This window comes from Eleutherodactylus coqui, chromosome 1 (assembly GCF_035609145.1).
Source record: "Eleutherodactylus coqui strain aEleCoq1 chromosome 1, aEleCoq1.hap1, whole genome shotgun sequence".
Taxonomy (NCBI): domain Eukaryota; kingdom Metazoa; phylum Chordata; class Amphibia; order Anura; family Eleutherodactylidae; genus Eleutherodactylus; species Eleutherodactylus coqui.
This window is the reverse complement of record NC_089837.1, coordinates 355,663,536-355,686,085: the sequence shown is the minus strand read 5'-3', so window position 1 is coordinate 355,686,085 and position 22,550 is coordinate 355,663,536. Positions and strand designations below refer to the sequence as shown.

General features: G+C 40.8%; 1 protein-coding gene across 2 annotated transcripts in view; it reads left to right on the top strand.

Annotated features, from left to right (window-relative positions):
• Positions 1 to 6,873, top strand: part of RASA3 (RAS p21 protein activator 3) — a 161,841-nt gene extending 154,968 nt beyond the window's left edge. For both annotated transcript variants that reach the window (XM_066577243.1, XM_066577239.1), the window contains exons 23-24: positions 2,405 to 2,588; positions 6,343 to 6,873. In XM_066577243.1, the coding sequence (XP_066433340.1) occupies positions 2,405 to 2,588; positions 6,343 to 6,418 (260 nt within the window). In that variant the 3' untranslated portion in view covers positions 6,419 to 6,873. The remainder of the gene's footprint in view (positions 1 to 2,404; positions 2,589 to 6,342) is intronic.
• The last annotated feature ends 15,677 nt before the right edge of the window (positions 6,874 to 22,550 follow it).

The window sequence follows — 22,550 nt, the reverse complement described above, 5'->3', positions numbered from 1 at the left end:
CAGTCAGGAGAATGAGCTGTGATCTCCCCTATTATAACTGTGTGACCGGAGTTGTGTGATCATCATCAGTAACTGTGTTGGGAGTGTTTGTGTCCTCCTGTAGTCAGTTTCTGTGGTAAGAGTTATGCAACAGCATTTTGCACATTACCTGAAAATCTGGCTAGTTTCAGAGATCATAACCCCCAAGCAAATCTGAGTTGGTTAGAATTGAGATCACATGACCATTGAGGAAAAAGATGCAAGGAGTTTCAGAGAGAAAGAAAGAAATAACTTAAGATAATACTAGCTCACTTACAGTATATATGCTGGGGGATCGCAACATAATGATTTAATTTTAAAAATATCACAGGACTGGCTCTATAATTCTTAAAGGAGTTGAGTTCTTACTTATAGTGGGAAAGCAGAATTAATGTATACAAGTGTAAGGGAATGAGCAATTTAAAATGTATAGGTATGAATGGACAACATGTATAAAGACTATGTACAGTAATTTACGTATTCCTAAAAAGTAAAGAAGAGGTCAGGAATTGGATGAGGATAATCTAATCTTTTGGTCACCTGCTACATTGCATGGATTTGTTTTGTATCTCGCACTAACATATTCCGTAACACAAAAGATCACACATACTGTAATCACTGCCATTAATCCCCAATGGGGCTCATACTCCAGATCCCTATCTCGCCTATGCACACTAGGGCTAATTTTATAAGAAGCCAGTTTGGAGTATGAGAGGAAACTCCAGAATTAGGATGAAACCTTGGCAGAACATACAGATTGCATGTAGATGCTCTCTTTGGTCAGATCCAAACTTAGAATCCCAGTCCTGCAAGACCGCAGTGCCAACTACTGAGCCTACATGTTGTCCAGTGCCCCAATATATAACTATTTTATAACACATATCTTATTTGTAAACTATAGAGTTCTATGCTTGGAAAATGCATTTCCCTAAATATACACATCCTATAATTAGAACTAGCAGGGTGTATGCTGATGCAAGAAATGTGACTGACTTATTCTTAGTACTTGTTTACCAGAAGAAATGTGTGGGAATATTATTAAATGTTAAGCTCTGGCTCTGTGGTGAGCCTTCCTGCCTGCCTGCAGTGGGAAGCCATGGTTTAAAGCCAACCATCTGCATGTTCTCCACATGATTGCTTGGGTTTCCACTAGGCACACCAGTTTCCCTTCACACTCCAGAATCACACTGGAAATTAAATTGGCTTCTCAAGATATTGGTCTTAGTCTTAGTGTTTTAAATAAGACATTACTACAGTTGTATCTAGTATAGATAACCCATGTGAGCCAAATACATTGGCTGCAACTTTCTCTCCTTTCCTGATGGTTTGCTATAGTGTATTAACCCTTTGCAATCCAATTTTGGATTCAGGGTTTCCGAGGGGGCTTTCTCTTTCTGCCATTATACAATAGCGCCATCTGCTGGCTAGAGCCAGTACTGCGATATGGGACATGCTAGCGAGGCCCCCGACAACAGAGTGGCCAGTAATATACAGTAAGAATACCCTGCCGGACGTCTTCCGACATCAGAGCTGTAAAGCCGTCAGACAGTGGATTGAAAAGGGTTAATGTACGTACAACGTATCTGACTGAAGCCCAAGCTGTTTAGCTACACTCTTGTCCGTGAGAAGTTTTAGATTTATACATGTTTTCAGCAAAAATTTCCCTTTCACTGACGGCAAGCAGAGCTCTTGAATGCTAAGGAATTGATACACAAAGTATATTAGAAAGTTGCATAACTTTTTCTCGTTTAATCTAAATAATATTAATTGGATAAAGAAAAGTCAGTTCACTTTTAAATGTTGGTGTTAAAAATCGCATACGAAAATCTTACATCTCTCATTTTAAGTCACTAATAACTCAAGCAAATGTCCTTGCTGAAGTTGAAAAAGTCAAGTATTTTTTTTTTTTTTTTTAAATATGGCCCTACCATTATCTTTCACCATTTTTTAGTCCATCCAGATAACCTCTTTATTTAAGAGGAATTCCCAGTGATTGCTGTTAACCGTAGAGAAATCAATTTCTTGTCATAAGAATGTAAAGTTGCATTATTTAACACCCAGTAGCAGCACTTCTATAGTACATTTAGTGCATTCTCATAGTATTAATGTATTATTGTTCAAAAGGTAAAAGGATATTGCAAAAGACATTTATGGCAGTGCCAGCCAGCCAGTGATTGCCACAGAGGAAAAGGGTGGCTGTCTCTTGGTTATAGTTTATAGGTGTTACGGAAGTAGCTGAGAAAGGACCTGCCTGGCACCTATGGCTGGGCCACAAATGTATCTCTTGGCAATGGAATATTCCTCTTTTGCACAGCAGAATTTTATAGTGGAGAGTTGAATATCCTGTATTTTAATATCATTTTGGTCTTTTTTTTTACCTCGTTAGAGGCTTGTGGAAGCAAGTCCGTGTATGACGGTCCTGAACAAGAAGAATATAGTAGCTTCGTTATCGATGATCCCCGTGAAACCTATAAAACACTATGTAGCATCATAGATGCGGTAAAGACATTAGAAGAGGAGCACGCGCAGTACAAGAGGGATAAATTCAAGAAGACCAAGTATGGAAGCCAGTAAGTAGAGATTTCAGCACTTCGGTTTCAGCCACAGCATACAGTTGCATGGCACAAAAACCCTTACCGTAAGGTTTCAAAATGTGTTTTTACAACTAAAGCAAATGTTCTAGCTTTGGGGATAATGAATTTTATGGGCTGTAAGAACCTTAAGGACACTGCCTTATTTTCCCCAGTTTTTCCTCCTCACATTTTTACGCTTTAATTTTTTTACATTTTTTGTGGTCCCTATAGGGCACTTGAACTTGCAATCATTGGATCACTCATATGAGCCTCGTGTGGCGAAGAGTGTAAGCTCTCGCTCACGACCTGAAGGTTGCAAGTTCCAACCCTGACTAGTTCAGGTAGCCGGCTCAAGGTCGTCTCAGCCTTCCATCCTTCCGAGGTCGGTAAAATGAGCACCCAGCTTGGTGCAGGGTAATAAATAATAATTACTTGAAAGCGCTGTGTAATAGGTTGGCACTATACAAATAACAAGTTTATTTAACAAGATTTACTGTATAAAGTAATGTCACAGTATTATACAGTACTTCATTTTGACAGGCAGTCTATGAAAAGGTGCCACAAGTACTGAATGGAACTCCACGATCGCATCATGAGGAGGCCATTTGGGACCCTAAAACAACCATAGGGGCATTTAAAATCCGCTTTAAGAATTGACAGAGGCATTTAGAGGGTTAACAGCCCTGATCGGCATTGGCACTAATTGCGGCTGTTGCAAACAGTTGTCTATCACAGACAGACAGCACCTGCCTTGTATGGAGCGGGATTGGCTTGAGATACCACTCTTCATAAACCCTGCATACCCAGGACATAAATGTACACCCTGTGGTGTTAAGGGTTTAAAAGGAACCTATTCTCTCCCTACAGCACCACAAACTAAGTTAAGGTGCTGTTAGGGAAGTTGACCGCAAGCAAGGATACTATGTGTTGGGGTTTTTTTTTATACTCGCACGCTCCCTGGTTCCTACGGTGCCCACTGCTGAAACTTGTGGATGACACTGAACATCCTACTCTTTTCACAGGTTAGCATTGTAGGGAGAAAGGTTGAACCTGAGAGATGGGGGGGGGGGGAGGGTTGGGTTTTTTTTTTCTTAGCCTTACTGGATTGCTATATTATGATTCAAAGTCAGTTATAATTTTTTTAAGTGAGGCCTAGAGTTTTCCTCCAGCCAGTCTGCATGCTTCATCTAATAGTTTGCTTTGTTTGCAGAAATAATGTAAGATAGCTTTATGCCATGACCTTGAAGTTTTTATCTAGAATTACAAAAAACAAGTGTACTGTATCTCATACTGCAGCTCATCCGCAGTTTAAGGAGTTGTTGTTTTATATAATCTGTTTTTATTAAGAAATGCTTAATAAAACATATAAGTCTGAGAATCCTATCCATACAGATTCTTTAAACATACAGGAAGAAACGTATATTGATGATTGTATCTCTTGCGAGACCTGCGTGTCTCACTCTGTCACAGTTTAAAACACTCATGGAAGTTCTCATAAATATTTTAGTTCTATAAGAATTATGTCTTTTAAGCACATCATAAGACAATGGTGGTGTCAATAACCATAAAAACTGTAACCTATAAACCAATAAAGGGGGGAAGGTGAGGGTGAGAGGGGTAGAGAGTCATCTACGCTGGTTCTTCATAGATTCTGGCCTAAAGACTTGCGATTTGGTTATTTTTGAGGTATTTCCTCCATAACTGTATGTGAAACCCTCAATGGATGAGGGGGATGTGTTTGAGTAAAGTGGAAGTGGGATACCAGATTTATATTATTGTGACCTTCTGGTTAATTTTAATATCAATCCATGGTGACCAAATTTTAAAAGTTTATTTCTGGTGCTGTTCTCCCAGCTTATGAGTTCCTGAAAGCGGTATATTTGGTGTATTTTGTTTTCCCATTGGGTTAGGGAAGGGCTTCTTTGTTCTGCCACATTAGAGGGATGAGTAGCTTGGCTGCGGATAATATGATTGTCAGCAGGGAGTCTTTCCTTGGTGTAACGTTTTTAGATGGTTGCCACAGTAATAGGAGTTGTTTGATATGCATTAAAAAAAAAAATTAATCACTTATGCCAAAATATAATAAACTAATACTCTCCTCTTCTGGGTCTTCACATTTCTTGTACCGGCAGCTCTGGATCTCCCATTTTCGCAGTGTTTGCAGGCCGCAGCATTCTGTTCATGGGACAACACAGGTTGCTGAAGTCAATCTTGGACCTCAGTGATTGAGCGCTGGGCTCTGTGATTGGCTGCAGCAGCTTGTGATGTCCTTTAAATGGTGATCATGATATGTAAGTCGGGGAGAGGATCACATTGCAGCACCCTGGAATGCAATCGCTGGGTGCTGATGGGTTGCCATAGCAGCAGGCCTAACAGAGTCCTCTAAGTCTACCATATCATTCAGCCTATCAAACACTGCCTCCAGCAGAGTCTGATAGGCTTATATAATGAAGTATACTATGCATATGACAGAAATGAAACAGTGTACTATGCTAGCAATCGAATGATCATATCTTAAAGTCCCTTTGTGGGACAAAGAAATCGTGATAAAGATTTCAGTAAAGTTTTTAGTAAAAAAGAAAATACGCTGTGAAATTAAACACAACTTTTTTCCCACAAAATGCTTCTTAAATAATAAAAATAAATACACACACGTAAGGGGTGTATCTATGCTGGTAGGGACCCCAACAATTAAAATATATTTAGTTATTTATCTCACACAGCAAGGATGTAAAAAGTGCTTAATATTGGTGTGGGTGATAATACCAAACAATATAAAAGCTATTCCTTTCCATATGTGTGGAATGACTATTTGATTAGTCTCACTTACCAGCTGGAAGAGTTCTAGTCCCATAGATATGCCACATATTCCACTTGAGCACCTCGGACAGTATACCTTGCCACAAACCCTACATAACTGTTACAGATCTTGACCTTTCAATCTGCCTTCCTCTACTTTTATACAGTGGTGTTGGATGCATATTTCATATTCATCGTGTGTGTATGTATGTACACGTGACAATGTGTTCCTTGGATCAGCACGATTACGGCAATACTGAGTTTCTATAGTAGGTTTTTTTGTTTGTTTTTTTTTTTTTTACTGCAGAATGAATGCCAGTAAAACAAACCCCCACAACAATGGTGGAATTTATTTATTTATTTTTTACACCCCCCCCCCCCCCCCCTGCCCCCAAATCTTTAAATCTGAAATGTTCTACAATCCATTACACAGACCCCAAAGTGGTGCCATTAAAAAATACAACTTGTCCCTCAAAAAGCTAGCCATCATATAGGTATGTTGATTAAAAAATAAAAATTATGGAACATTCAATATGACAATGGGAAAAAATGGGAAAGTATCTTTGTCATTAAGGTGCGAAATTGGCCGATCACTAAGGGGTTAGAAGCAGTTTATCTAATAACCTGTTTAAGTGAATGGGACAAATCGGGCACAGCCAATGTTGATTTGGTGCTGTGTTTTGGTTTTTTTTTGACCAAATAAAAAATAGCACTTTTTACTAAATTTGTAAACTCCTTTTGCCTTTTTGTGACATGCCATGTCTGTGTTCAGTTTTACTGATAAGCAAAATGAAGCACTGGATATGAAAATGGGTTGCAAGATACTATTATTGTAAATATGTTGTAATAGCTGCACCGTTTTGGCACATGGTTACCTTTTATTTATGTTTTGTATGACTTTATATGTCGTACTTGAGATTTTTCTAATGGCTTTGCTTTTCATTCTCTTAAGAGAGCATCCGATAGGAGACAAGAGCTTCCAGACCTACATCAGGCAGCAGTCAGAAGTGTCCACACATTCCATTTGACTTGCCATGGAATGCACTTCTAAAAGGAAATGGCCTCTTTACGGAAGATGTAAATAGGAAAGACGTCCTCACGAGATCCAGCATTGTAACACAATATGTTGAACTGAAAAGCAAGATGTGCTGAGTTTTCGTGAGTGTTTTGTAGACTGTTACAAGAGTTGCAATGCACTTTATTCATCTGTGAACAGATGACGGAACTTTTTTTTTTGTCGTGTAACCATATGCCATAACTCCTCCAGAACTGCTCCACATATGTGTCCTTTGTGTTTATGATACTACTTGCATTCCTTGTACAGCTCCTCACATTTAGCAGCATTAATTTTAGTTCACGAGGGTTCTGTATTGCAGGTTTTCCTGCTTGCCTCTTACTCAGGTCCGCATTACTGACACAAATGAATATTAGACATTTGATGACTACGTGACGTGGCCAATAAACCCAAGAATGTTGTTTTGCATTTTTTTTATAGAAGTATTTTATGTCACAAATAAAGATCAACGTATACTTCAGCCATGATCCAGTATAGGACAGATGAGCTGTAGTGCCGAAATATAACTCCATGCTAATGTGCCATGACATCTTTGGTATACTTATTCGGTAATATGATTTTCATATAGTATTCATGTTGGCCAATGCATTACTCTTCACTTGATTCATATTTTTCACTGAACAGAAAACTCAAGTACCTCCTACCTACGGGACCAATCATTTCATTGTACAGTTAGTTGTCTGTGGAGGCTAAGCTTCTATCATGTTTTCCATTTTTCCGTAAAGATGGAAACTCACAGGGCTCCGATATTGTGTTCTCTCCCTGGTTTGATTATATAAGTAAAATAGCAAGCTTGCGGTTTTGGTATTGGCCTATACAGGCCCTGCCATGTTTTTGTCCATAAATGTCTGGTCAGTGGATGGTTGCACAAAACTTAAGAGAAACAGTTGATAGAACTGATGTGGGTTTGGCTGATTTCTAGAAAGATATTTGTTAGACTTTGAGTGCTTTCACATCTCGCTGGAACCTCCAATTGGAGGTTCCGCCGCTGATCCGGCACAAAATACCAGAAGAAAAATCGCAGCATGCAGCACTTTTTCTTCCAGCTAAACTCCGGGCAGCTGAGCGGAGAGAGAACGGACCCATTATAGTCAATGGGGGTCCATTTGGTGCTGTTCAGTTCCGCTCCAAGAGTCTTTTGGCTGTGGGGATCCCCCTTTCCTGCTCCCCAAATGGCACAGGAAAGCAGAATCCCTGACAAAGGATTGAAACCACACTTTATACATTACATCACTGTCTTTCTTGTACTGTTTTCACAATCACAGAAGTGGTGATCCTCATGTAAACATCACAAACCTACAACCTTCTCATTCATACGTCATAGCAGTCCTGTGGTCTCGCACCCGCGTCTTGATGCTTGAGCTATAACTTAAGTGCAGGCACTTGGTAATAACACTTTTGACAAACCTAGGTACCAGATATGTTGTACTTTTACACCTGAAGCTGAAACATTTGTACATTGCACAACTGTTGAACTATAAAGTTGTATGGATGAGAAGGCCACTGATTTTGAAGTTGCACATCAGGATTACAACTTTTGTTAGGAAAATGACACAAAAATGGATGTGATTTAGTAAATTACACTTAACTTTTATTAGTTTTAGCTGAATTTTCTTGGAACCAAGAAGCTTCTCCACCCTCTACAGCAGTGGTTTCCCAACCAGTGGCTCACCATGGGAATCCTGAGTTATGACCATATGTACTGGCAATTGACATTATTGCAGACCTATCCGAACCACCAAAGAGTGCCAGATAGGATGGCATAAAACTGGTGTTAAATTTCACACTGCAAGCATTTAGTGATTAATATTTCAGTTTCTTATTTGTCCACATGTACACTAGGGACATATGCTGACTGACTGTGGTCTTTGTGTATCACACCCTAATGTAAGTGAATGTGGTCAGTTGCAACCCACAAGTTGCTGCAATATAATCGCAAGAAATTCATGATTATTGGATTTCTTGAGATTGTTCCGTCACAGCAACTTGCAAGTCACAACTCAACTGCATTCATTTTACATTAGGATGTGATATAGCGGAGCCATAGAACGATCTTTGGCTATATGATGTGTGTTGTGCCTAAACTCGCCGTGTAGCTCTGGCCTAAACATTTCTCTACTCCATTTTGGAATTAATTTTGTGGTTCTTGAGCATCTCTTAAGGCTGGGTTCACACAGAGCGGAATTTTTGCATAATTTCCGTACGGACTTTCTGCATGGAAATTCCACCGGCAATCTTAAGCCCGAGACTAACCAGCAAAGAAGTCCACATGCTGCGGAGAAGCCGTTGTGGCCAAGCCGCCATGCAGCTGACTTGCGCGAAATTCAAAGCCACAGCATATGAATTGTATCGCTGTTTACGTGGCGGCCTCTCTCCTCACTTATGGGGAGAGATGGCCACAGCGGAATACAGGCGGCGAAGCCACATCAAAACCCGCGGGTTTTACGCCCCATGTGACCGCAGGCTTAAGGTGAATGTTGCTCACAAGGTACAAACAATTGAGGACCTCTGCTCTACAGTTTTTGCTGTCCTTGCCAAATTTTTCAGTTCTTGTTCATTTTTCTCAAATGTTCTCCATTTAATCCAAAATGACTATAATGCTACTGCCAAAAAATCCTTTTAGAAACATTCTAGAATCTTGAGTATGATGTCAATCAACTGCCCTATATAAACTGCCAAACCAGAAAACTATATAACTTACGCAGATCTCCAGCTTTTCAGCCAAGGATAATAAATTATTCTACATAATACCACTAGACCTACAATGATCTACACTTTCATGGAATCCACCACTACAAGTCCTGGATAATGTCCTGTCCTGTAAAGACATGATAAATGTAGTCCTAATTGATTAAGCTGCCTTTTTTTCTGACTTGATGTGTGTGGGGCGCTCTGGCAGTTTTGTTAACTTGCTGTCATTGAAACATGCAAAACCTGTTACAGAAGCAGCTTCATGGAAGATCCTTAATCTTGGAATCCTCCTTTAAGTGAACCTGGCAGCATGTATTGTATAGTTTGCTTAGTCTTCAACCATTGTGCACTGTGATGTTTTATTCTACACTGTTTCCGCTGCACAGACTTCTTTTCCTATGTATCTAACGTTGTTTCTCATATTTGTATATTATTTCAAACTATTCCCGTGTAGGGGTAAAAGTAGAACATTATGTGATATTTTGTTTTACTGAAGAAGTGAGACAATAAGGCAACAGCCACACATTACGGAAAACAGTCTGTGGATTGTGGTGCGGATTTGTGGAAAAACCCACAATGTAACATACAGATTTTGGTGCAAATATTGATCTAAATTAGAGATGAGCGAGCGTACTCGGAAAAGCATTACTCGCTCGAGTAATTTGCTTTATCTGAGTATCGCTGTGCTCGTCCCTGAAGATTCGGGTGCCGCTGCGGCTGGCAGGTGAGTCGCAGGGGAGAGCGGGCGGGAGAGAAAGATCTCCCCTCCGTTCCTCCCCGCTCTCCCCTGCAGCTCCCCGCTCTGTGCTGGCACCCGAATCTTCAGGGACGAGCACAGCGATACTCGGATAAAGCAAATTACTCGAGCGAGTAGTGCTTTTCCGAGTACGCTCGCTCATCTCTAATCTAAATTTCACTCCCGCCTTTGAAAAGGCAAAATCTGCACTAAAGATCCACAACATAAATTGCCATGCTGCAGATGGAAAACATGCACTGCCGGTCAATTTTTGCAGCAGAATTTTTCAGCAGCATGTGGATCAGATTTCTTGAAATCTCATCCATATAGTCTGTACTGTAAAATGCTATAGATTTGCCGTTTCCAATTCCGCTATGAAAAATCCACAGCATTTGTATTTCACGTGAACATATCCTAACCGTTATAGAACGCCTTTATATAATAATACCAGAAGCCTTGTTGAAATCCTAACTTAGCAATGTAAATGATTTGGCTCACAATATACCTTGAATTGAAGGCATTGTATTATGGAAGGACACAGGGAAGTGAGAGCTGTTTCCTGCTGCCTGATAGTTCTGTGTTCCCTTTTTTATCAGTATTAAGTATCATTTGGCATAAGCCATAGCGCTTTTTTTATATTTGACCTTTTTCTAATAGGCCTGTTCATCCAAAATGTAAAACTTGCCATATATTTATAGATTTGTAAAGTAGAAATTAGAGCAAAAGTGACATTTTATTAAAAATTTTGCTTACTTACACAAAATAGATTCTCTTGTAGCTGCCATTTTACCTAGAGTTTATTTACAAAGTTCATGTAGCATTACACAGATCCCCATAGCCATGAAATGAATTAATTGAAAATGCTTCTGCATCTTAGAATTGTTCAGTATTCGAAAAAGACCTCTCCCATTTAGACCTCTCCCATTTAGACCTCTCCCATTTAGACCTCTCCCATTTAGACCTCTCCCATTTAGACCTCTCCCATTTAGACCTCTCCCATTTAGACCTCTCCCATTTAGACCTCTCCCATTTAGACCTCTCCCATTTAGACCCCTCCCATTTAGACCCCTCCCATTTAGACCCCTCCCATTTAGACCCCTCCCATTTAGACCCCTCCCATTTAGACTGCGATTTGCCTCCTATGTTTGGCCCAGAAGATAGTAGGTGATAGTAGGTTTGCCTCTAAACTTTTTTTTTTTTTTTTTTTCCTGGACCTCTGTTGCAGAATTTAATCTTTAAACTTGGAAACCATTTTTTCACATTTCACAATTTGCTTGCAGTAGAGGAATTCTGGAAGAGGATATATTCCTGCATACGAACTATCATCCGCTTCAGTGTCAAGCACTCCCAAGTTTGCAAACATAAAATAATGTCCATACATTTTGATATTTTGTCCTTATCCCATCAAATAGAACTTGCTAGCATGTTAGTTCTTTGACAGCTGGACAGCCACACATGCCAGCCATGTTGTATGACACAATAACTTGAATAGAATCAGTGCGTTTGATTTATTGTTTCACAATGTTTGGTACTATCACTCCCCCTCATACGAAGCAGCAAGCAATGTATACATGTAACACTTTAATGTGATATAGATTGTCAATCACTTGCTGTACATCTGATTTAGGGTTATACATGTAAATGTATCAGTCAGTTCTGTATTTTTAATAATTTGCCTTTTTTGGTAAATTGTTTAAAGCCGGAATGTATTTTTGAAGTAAAGCGGTAAACAATGAAATGGAGAGGACAGAGTGTAACAATGACTTGGCAAAAATTAGCTTATGATCTAAAAGAAAAGATCTTTACTGCCTTGAGAAAATAAATCTGAATTATGTATATGTAATATATCACCTTTTGATGTAGATACTGCATTGTGTTTTTACTTGTTTATTAAAACAAATGTTTTATTGAAAATAATTAATCTCTTGTGTCGTGGACTATTCTGGGTTTCCTCTTTATTACATGTACTAGTAATTATTAGGACATTATAGTACCAGTGTTTCTGGTGGCGCAATGTGCCACACAGCTCTGCTACATGGTACATGCATTATGATCCCCACACATTACACACACAGCTTGGCTCCTCACACAGCAGTGACCTCACCACAGGGCCTTCAGCCCACTGGATCTCTGTGGTGGTGGTAGGTCAGTGTATTCTGTCAGGACCGCTGAGTTGTGTCTTCTGAGATAACGGCTTAGTTGTATTCTTATTTTGTTATTTTTGTCCTCCCATTTTCAAGAGCTCTAACTGTGTTGTTCTTCTGTCAGTCAGACTCTGTGTTTTATATATGTTGTAGGTCCTTCGATGGCGTTACCAGGGGTGGAGCATAAGAATCTCACACACATACATACAGACAAGTGGTCGTTAGTAGTTTGACAATGCACAGAGGAGTATTCCTCTTCATGCTAAGATGCATTGGAATATACTAAGTTCTGGCAGCTAAAAGGTAACCATGTCAATTTTTTATCCAGGATATCCAATTTGAATAAATGATCTGGTTCTGAACTTTTAATTTACATTATTTTAGTAGTAATGATGTCCGATCTATTCAGCATTAGTAGGACAAGTTGTAAAGGTTTTTTTTTTTCTTACCTCTGGTTTTGTGGGACTTGAATTTTGATGGTTGAGACCACAATCGATCGACCTCTTCACTGCATACCAGACAGAGCACCATACATTTCATGCTGACCGTGATTGGTATAGTAGCACAATTTCTGGGCATTACAGCCTCTTCAAATGGCTGTTCAACAGGGGTTCTAGGGGTGGACCCCCATTAGTATGATATTAATAACCTATCCTGTGGTTATTTTATATTTTAGTCTTGGAAAAACCCTTTTTAAATTCATTCCATCTTTTCATTAAAAACAGTGGAGCATGATCTATTCATGTAATGTGAATGCAGCCTTACTTTATGCTGCAAAATATGGTTTGTTCATATTTACTACTTGTCACTGAAAGTGCCTGAAACTAAAATATAACCTTTATTAATATTAATGATAAAAAACCAATACTGCTAAGGCAGGATGGTTCCGACCTAAACGGACACAAAATGACAGACAACCATACAAAACAACCACAAAATTAATTGCCTATGGGATTAGCGCAATTTGCTTAAGTAATTAGAATGACTCAAATACAGAATTTTAATATATTATTTAAATTGATAATGATAAGAGGGGCTACCAGATAAGGTGGTGACCGTAGCGGGCCGTTATCAGGTATACAAGGGACCAGAAAGTGGTAGCGCCTACTGAGATAACTCCATGTTGTTATGCATTAATAAGAACATGCCTATTGATGGAAAGACACTGTTCCAAAACAACTAGAGAGCGTCACTCATAAAACCCTAAGTGGTGGATGACAATTAGATCATCCACACTAGACAAATATTATACTAGTACACTCGCTTATGGGAGCACTGTACTGAGTCCGTAACCTTATTTGTTACTAGACTTATTCACTTCCCCATAGGGTCATCGATCTGACAAGACCCAGTTCTTAAATTAGGTCAAAGTCTGTATCATCGGAAACAGGCTAGAAGGCTGGACTTGTAATGACAATTAAGTCAGGAGAAGTCCAAGCTACTTATAATATATGTCAATTCGCAAAATTGCGAATTTGATGAACATATAAATAGTTAGCTGAAATCCAATGTGGACCAGGGCGAACAAGATCGTCCGTAATCGTCTAATCGTCAACGCGTTTCCGCAGCGCAAGACAGATTATTTGGCGCGCTGCTTCATCAGGACGAAAATAAGACTGAATGATGCCCAAAAATTGTGCGATGCCAATCAACTGCACACAATTTTTGTTGCAATGGGTTCGAATAGCAAACAGCAGTTGCACAAAAATTGCGCGTAAGAACTGGTTTTTTAATGCGCCAATGTAAGAAGGCTGGTAGATTAATTGCACATTATGTAAAAGCAAATAGAATGGTTTTTAGTGTAGTGTAATTAATAACACTGCTTTACACTAAACAGACGACTGTGGAGGCTGATTTACACAAACAGATTGATTTGCGATTATAATGCAATCAATCTTGTTGCCTTACACTAGACAGTCGACTGTAAAGGCAACCCGATTGGTTTGCAAATAGTGCAATTGACCATGCTGTTTTATAATGAACAGACAGCTGACATAGCAATCCTTATGTTAGATAGGTCCATTAATTGAACACTATTCAACAAACATAGGTGCTAGTGATTAAACAGTCTGAACGCCTGATACTTGGCGTTTATTGTCCCAGACTGACAAAAGAGCCAGGGAGGTCAATTAGAAATTGTGATGATAAATTTTCTAACCTGGCTAAAGTACAATACGGTCCTAGATGGTGACCGCTATCTAAACTACACTACCAGCCCCTGTGAGGCATTATTTCAAACTGACAGACCTGGTAACTGTCTGTGCCTGGTCGGTTTAAGTAGGGGTAGCTCCTCCTTGTGGGAGGGGAAGGAACATGGTGCAACCAATTGGGTAAAGCATAGGGGAGGGACGGTCCGGAGTGACACGTCTACTAGCCAATCGGGCATATAGTCCAATATTTACTACTCGTTTGCCTAAATTAAAAAAAAATATTTAAATGTTGCAGCTTCTATTAGGAAAAGTAGTAAGTAAAATAGATATGTGGCTTGCACTATTCAGCACTGTGCAAACGTTTTAGGCAGATGTGGAGAAAGAAAATGCTGCAAAGTAAGAATGCTTTCAAAAAAGAAGTGTTAATAGTTTATTTTTGTCAATTCACAAAATGCATAGTGAACGAACAAAACAGAAATCTAAATCACATTAATTTCTGGCGTGACCACTCTTGCCTTCAAAACAGCATCAGTTCTTCCAGGTAGACATGCACAAAGTCATCATGGATTTTGTAGGATTATAGTCGGGTGCATGATTAACCAATTATACCGAACAGGTGATAATAATAATCATTTTCATATGCAGGTTGAAACAGTCATTAACTGGAACAGAAACCACTTTGTTGGAGGCTTAAAATTGGTGAGGAACAGCCAAACTGTGCTGTGAAGGTGAGGTTGTTGAAGGCAGTTTCATGCCACAGGTCATACACCATGGAAAGACTAAGCACAGTAACAAGACAGTTATACTGCATCAGCAAGGTTTTTCTCAGGCGAAGATTTTAAAGCAGACTGGGGTTTCATATAAACATAGTATGCTAGGCTGAAAAAAGACAAATATCCATCAAGTTCAGCCTATTTCCACCGCCATTTTCTTGATCAAGCGGAAGGCAAAAAAAGCCAATCAGGTAGAAGCCAATTTACCCCATGTGAGGGGAAAAAATTTCTTCCAGACTCCATAATGGCAGTCACAATAATTCCTGGATCAACATTTGGGAAGTTCCTAACTCCAAGACCGGCAATCGGAAGATACCCTGATCAACTACCATTCTGTTTATTTAATATCCTGTAATGTTGTAGTGCTCTAAAAAGACATCTAGTCCCCTCCTAAACTCTTCTATCGATTTTGCCATCACCACATCCTCATGCAGAGAGTTTCACAGTCTCACTGCTCTTACAGTAAAGAACCCCTTCTGTGCTGTTGATGAAATCTGCTTTTTTTCTAGACTTTGAGGATACCCTCTTGTTAGTCACAGTCCTGGGTACAAACAGATCATGGGAGAGATCCTTGTATTGTCCCCTCATGTATTTATACAAAGTTATTTGGTCGCCCCTTAACCGTCTTTTTTTCTAGAGTAAATAATCCCAATTTGGGTATTTCAGTCCTCCCATTCCGTTTGTTTATTTAGTTGCCCATTTTGAACCCCCTCAAGCACTGCAATATGTTTTCCTGAGTACTGGTGTCCAGAACTGTACGCAGTATTCCATATGAGTCCTGACAAGTGCCTTTTTATAGTGGAAGAATAATGTTCTCACGCCTATACCTATTTTAATGCACTCTAAAATTTTATTTGCCTTTGCAGCAGATGACTGGCATTGATTAGTCCAGTTAAGTCTACAGTCAACTAGTACCTCAGGTTTTTTTTTCCCCATCTCACTTTCCCCTAGTAGTACCCTATTTAGTGTATATTGGTGACATCCGTTTCTCCTGCCCATATGCATAACCTTACATTTATAAAAGTTGAACTTCATTTGCCATTTTTCTATCCAAGCCCCCAGCTTATCTAGGTCCATTTTGCAGCCATACATTATCCTTCATTGTATTAATTATCCTGTATAATTTTGTATAGTCTGCAAATATTGATATTTTACTGTGCAGTCCCTCTATCAGGTCACTGATAAATTGAACAGAATGGGGCCCAATACTGAATCCTGTGGCGCCCCACTAGCAACAGTGGCCCAATCAGAATACTAACCATTAACTGCCACCCTCTGCTTTCAATCGCCGAACCAATTCTTTACTTAGCTACACATGTTTGCGCCTAGACCAAGCTGTCTCATTTTATATATCAGCCTATTATGTGGCACAGTGTCAAATGCTTTAGAAAAATCTAGATATACGAGATCAATAGACTTCCAGGTGCAGCCTAGAACTTACTTCATTGTAGAAGCTGATCAAGTTGGTTTTACATGATTGACCCCTCATGAACCCATACTGATGAGTTACTGTATACCATTGTTTTCCTTGAGGTATTTCAGAATGGCATTTCTCAGAAACCCTTTGAATATTTTTCCAATTATTGAAGTGAGACGACTACTTAACCCCTTTTTGTATATTGGAACCACATTGGCAATGCGCCAATCCAGTGGTACAACACTGGACTCAATAGAGTCCCTAAATATAAGAAATAGCGATCTGTCTATCACGTCACTTAGTTCCCTTAGAACCCTTTGGTGTATTCCATCTGGGCCCGGTGATTTGCTGATTTTAATCTTTAGCTGACTCTGTACTTCCTCCTGTGTTAGGCAGCTGATATTTAGTGGGGGGTTCATTTTTTCCCCTTGCATCTTGTGTGACATTTCTTTTTCTCTTGTGAATATACTTTAAAAAAAAACTATTGAATACATTCACCTTCCTCACCATCATCTTCTATAGTTTCTCCTACATTATATATTAAAGGGCCAGTACTTTCAGTGCAAATCCTTTTACTGTTTAAATAATTCTAAAATAGTTTTAGGGTTATTTTTGCACTCTTTGGCAATCAGTCTCTCTGCCTCCTTCTTTGCTGTTTTTATCTTTTTTTTAAATACAGGCTTCTTCACTGCCTTCTTGTTTTAGTAATTTAAACACCTTCTTTTTTCATTTATTGCCCCCCCTTAGTCTTGTTGAGCCACTTTGGTTTCCTTTTATTCGTAGTTCTTTTAATTTTGAAGGGTATGAACTGCTCACATGAGGTAATTAGGATGTTTTTAAACTTCTCCCATTTGTCGCCTGGAGGATCTTGTCCCATTTAATGTTGCCAAGAGTTAATCTGAGCTGATCAAATTTTGCTTCACTAAAGTTCAGTTATCGCTCCATGATAAGTCTTCCTACTTAGTGACCACAATATAATTAACTTCTAGTTGTCATTATCTCCCAAATGTCCCTCAACCTGCATCCCCCTGATTTTGTCCGGTCTGTTGGTTAGCAAGAAGTCCAGAATGGCCTCACCCCTGATTGGCTTCCGTGCAAGTTGGGTAAGGTAGTTATCTTTAATTGTTCTCAAGAACTTGTCACCCTTGTGAGATTCACAGGTTTCATCTTCCCATATTCTATCCGGATAAAGTCTCCCATAATAAATCATTGCGGTTTGACACCTCTTCTGTTTGTCTGATTAATACGTTTTCAGTTTCTTCTGTTATTTTTGGTGGTCTATTAAAAAAAAACAAAAAAACTCTTATCAGGATTTTATTAGTCTTTCCTCCCTGTATTTCTACCTATAAAGATTCCACGTAACTAATCTCTTACACCTATATCTTCTTGTGGTCTTGGCATTAAGTAGGATTTAACATACAGACATACCTCTTCCCCTTTCTGGTTCCCACAGTCTCTTCTGAAGAGATTATAATCCTGTAAATTCGCCGCCCAATCACATTTTTCATCAAGCCATGTTTCCGTTACTATATCGTAGTTTTCTTCAGACATTCTCGCTTCATACCCACCCGCTTTACTGATCCGACGTCTTTCATTCCTTGTCATACAGATTATACGGTTGTGGTTATTTGTATACGTTATGCTATTTATGGTCCTATTAGCTTCTCTGTTCTAACTGTACAACTCCTCCCCCTGCTCGACCCCCACCATTTCCATTCTTCAATCCCAGAACTTTGTCTACACAGTCTTCCCCCCCTATCTCTCTGGTTGCACCTCCCCCACCCCCACCCCCCACCCCCTCACCCCACTTCAAGATGTGCTGTTCAAGCTCTTGAAAAAGCCCAAAAAACAGACAATAAGGACCACAGATGCAGTAGTTGGCCAAGGAAACTTAGTGCAGCAGATGAAAGACACATACTTTCCTTCATAATCGGAACATGTCCAGCAGTGCCATCAGCTCAGAACTGGCAAACCAGTGGAACCCAGGTACATCCATCTACTGTTTGGAGAAGTCTGGCCAGAAGTGATCTACATGGAAGAATCGCTGCCAAAAAGCCATACCTTTCACATAGAAACAAGGCTGAGCAAGTCAACTATGCACATAGTTACTGGGGGACAGAAAAATGGCAGCAAATGCTCTGGACTGATGAGTAAACATTTGAAATATTTGGCCGTAACAGAAGGCAGTTTGTCCACGGAAGGGCTGGAGAGCGGTACAATGAGTGTTTGCAAGCAACAGTGAAGCATGATGGAGGTTCCTTGCAAGTTTGGGACTGCATTTGAGCAAATAGAGGTGGGAATTAAATCACAACTAATGGTGTATTCAATGATAAAAGAGAAGGTATGTCTATATGGGAGGTACTGTTTGCACAGATTTTGGTGCAGATCTGTGTTAAAATCCACATACTACATACAAGTTTGCCATGGATTTTGGTGCAGATTTGCTGTGCAATCTAACTCACTCATTGAAAGTGGGTGAATGTTAGTGAAAAGCCGCAGAAAACAATTGACATGCTGCAGATTTAAAATCCACATTGATTCTGCATGAATTTCTTTGGATGAGATTGATGAGCATGGGTGGTGTGTACTGTAATTTTTTTTTCCCCCTGCAACATTGTGAAGGAAACTTATGGCTGCTGGCTGCATTCCCACATATAATAACTGATCATGGGGGTTTAAAGTGATTGGTGGGGTAGGGCTTTGATTTGAACAAGGATAAGAAGGTAATTAAAAGGACTATAAGAACAAGGCACTAGGTGACAGAATACCAACCTTTTTACCTAGGTTACATCCTTGCTTTAGATGTAATTAAAAAAAAACTTTAGTAATCACTGAAAAAAAACAATAAAATGTTGTTTTTTGTTTTTTTTAACAAAAGGCGACTATCGCAGGTCAGAAAACCTCTAGAAAACGACATGTTATTTTTGCCAATTGAAAACCCCAAATATACTTATGGTCAAGAGTAGGATAAACATATTATGCCTCTTTCCCACGGAAGACAGAGATATCGCAGATCTGTTCCAGCAATTTCTGTGCGATGTCACTGCGTTTTCTCACGGCGATATTGCGATTGTTGCATTCTTTTGCTGTGATTTTTGGGGTGCTTTAAATATAAGCCCTACCCCCAAAATAAGCCCTAGCTGCATTAAAAAACAAAACAAAAAACAATAGCTTACCTAACAGGTGCTGTCTGCTCCGTCGCAATTCTCTTGAAGCTCTGGCACACTTGTTTGCAGTCTTCAGACGCTGCTTCCTAGTTAGGGGGTTCATAAATCCCGCCTCCAGGAAGTGCTGGCTCTGGTTTGGCTGAGTCTTGGCACTCGAGAACTAATCAATCTTGGTGCGACACAGGTTGCAGACCACTGTTCGTCGGTCGTCCATGCTCTCACTAAAAAACATCCACACCTTTGAACACCTAGCCTTCTGCACAGAGGCTTGCCGCGAGGGGGTGCCGTGGGAAACAGTTAAGGGATTCTTGGCTCTGGGCCTGCCTCTCACCTTGGCCACCCCACTGCGTCTTCCAACCTGTCCTGCTGCTGCACTTGCCTCCCCCTCTGAAGCCCTGTCTTCAGTAGGCTTAGCAAGCGAGGTGGGGTCAGTCACCTCATCGTCCAGCCGCTCCTCCCTTGGACTTACTGCCCTTACTACTACCTCACTGACAGACAACTGTGTCTCATCATCTTCATCCACAAAAAGCTCTTGAGACAGTTGCCAAAAGTCCCCACCTCATCACCTGAACTCCGGGAACTTTCCAAAGGTTGGGCATTGGTCACGACAAACTCCTCAGGTGAGAGAGGAACAGTTTTTTTTCCCACTCAGGGCAGGGACCTGAGAACAGTTTCTGGGAGTCTGCCTGCTCAGAATCTGTCATTTTCATGGAGTGAGGAGGCTGGGAGGAAGAAGGAGCCGCCAGAGGATTCAGAGGTGCAGTCCCTAGGCCCGGAGTAGTGGACTGCGTAGAAGACTCGGGGTTCAACACATTGCTGGACGCGTTATCTGCCATCCACGACAGGACCTGCTCACACTGCTCTGCTTGTAATAAAGGTCTACCACGCTGACCCGCAAATTGTGATATGAAGCTGGGGAACCTAGAAACTTGGCTCTCTCCTAATCCCTCAGCAGCTGGCTGTGATTCACCCTGCCCAGGAATTCGGCCTGTGCCCACACCCTCACTTGGACTCCAGCATCCACGTCCTCGACCCTTACCCCTACTCCTCATCATAGCGGATTGAGGATAGAGCAGGCCCCAAATAAATTACCCCACGGTACAGCACTGAGAACTGGGGCTAATTCACCGCACACAGAGACTTGTAGATACGGGAGACTCTATGCTGTGACTTGAAAAAATTAAACTGCTGTCTTGCGCTGATACCTAGGGGTAATTTACCGCTCGCAGAGACTTGTAGATAAAAGAGGCTGTATAGATTGGCAGAAAACTGTAAAGCCAGTGGATAGTGCTACTAACTGCGGCTACTTCACCGCACCCAAGGAAAGGGTATTGTGAGACGCTCTGCACAGTGGCCGAAAGCTATAAAGCCAGTGGATAGTGCTGATAACTGTGGCTACTTCACTGCACCCAAGGAAAGGGTATTGTGAGACGCTCTGCACAGTGGCAGAAAGCTACAGAGCCAATGGATAGTGCTGCTCTCTGCAGTAACTTCACCGCACCCAAGGAAAGGGTATTGTGAGACGCTCTGCACAGTGGCAGAAATCTATAAAGCTAGTGGATAGTGCTGATAACTGTGGCTACCTCAACCCCCCCAAGGAAAGGGTATTGTGAGACGCTCTGCACAGGGGCAAAAAAGCTATAAAGCTAGTGGATAGTGCTGATAACTGTGGCTACTTCACCGCACCCAAGGAAAGGGTATTGTGAGACGCTCTGCACAGGGGCAGAAAACTATAAAGCCAGTGGATAGTGCAAATAACTGCAGCTACTTCACCGCACTCAAGGAAAGGGTATTGTGAGATGGTCTGCACAGGTGCAGAAAGCTATAAAGCCAGTGGATAATGCTGATAACTGCAGCTACTTCACCGCACCCAAGGAAAGGGTATTGTGAGATGCTATGCACAGGGGCAGAAAACTCTAAAGCCAGTGGATAGTGCTGCTGACTGTGGCTACTTCACTGCACCCAAGGAAAGGCTATTGTGAGATGCTATGCACAGGAGCAGAAAGCAATAAAGCCAGCGGATAGTGCTGATAACTGCTGCTACTTCACTGCACCCAAGGAAAGGGTATTGTGAGACGCTCTGCACAGTGACAGAAAGCTATAAAGCCAGTGAATAGTGCTGCTAACTGCGGCTACTTCACCCAACACAGAGAATGGTATCTCTAATATTTCCTGGACCCCTGGAGAGCATTTCAGAGTACTGTTTAGCAATGAGACCTCTGCCTAATGCACTGCACACATAGAACAGTATAGCTGAAATGCTCTGCAGAGGCCCAGGAAATATTAGAGTACTGTGTTTAGCGATGAGACCTTTGCCTAATACACTGCACACAGAGAACGGTATAGCTGTAATGCTCTGCAGTGGCCCAGGAAAAATTAGCATACTGCTTAGCGATGAAAACTCTGCCTAATACACTACACACAGAGAACGGTATAACTGAAATGGTCTGCAGTGGCCCAGGAAAAAGTAGAATACTGCTTAGCAGTGAAAACTATGCCTAATACACTGCACACAGAGAACGGTATAGCCGAAATGGTGTGCAGTGGGCCAGGAAAAATTAGAGTACTGCTTAGCGGTGAGAAATCTGCCTAATGTACTGCAGACTGAGAATGCTATAGCTGAAATGCTCTGCACAGGCCTAGATGCTTTTTTTTAAAAAAATGGTGCACTACTGCTCTCAGCCAGCCACAACAGTAATGCACACTATGAAGAGTGAGTGGCCCTAAGAAGGACCGTTGGGGTTCTTGAAGACTGGATCCAACTCTAACACTTTCCCTATATCAGCAGCAGCACTTTCCCTAACCTCTGCCAGCATGGGTCTGAGGCGAGCCGTGGGCAGGACCAGTTTAAGTACTCGGCGGTCACCTGATCCCGCCAGCCACTCACTGCTGTTGGTGGGCAGAGGGCTGGCACGTCACAGCAGGAAGTGGTAATGCCTTCCCCGCATAGTTATTGGCTAAAAATTGGCGCTAAACATGCAGGAAAGGACAAGTGTGTTCGCTCATC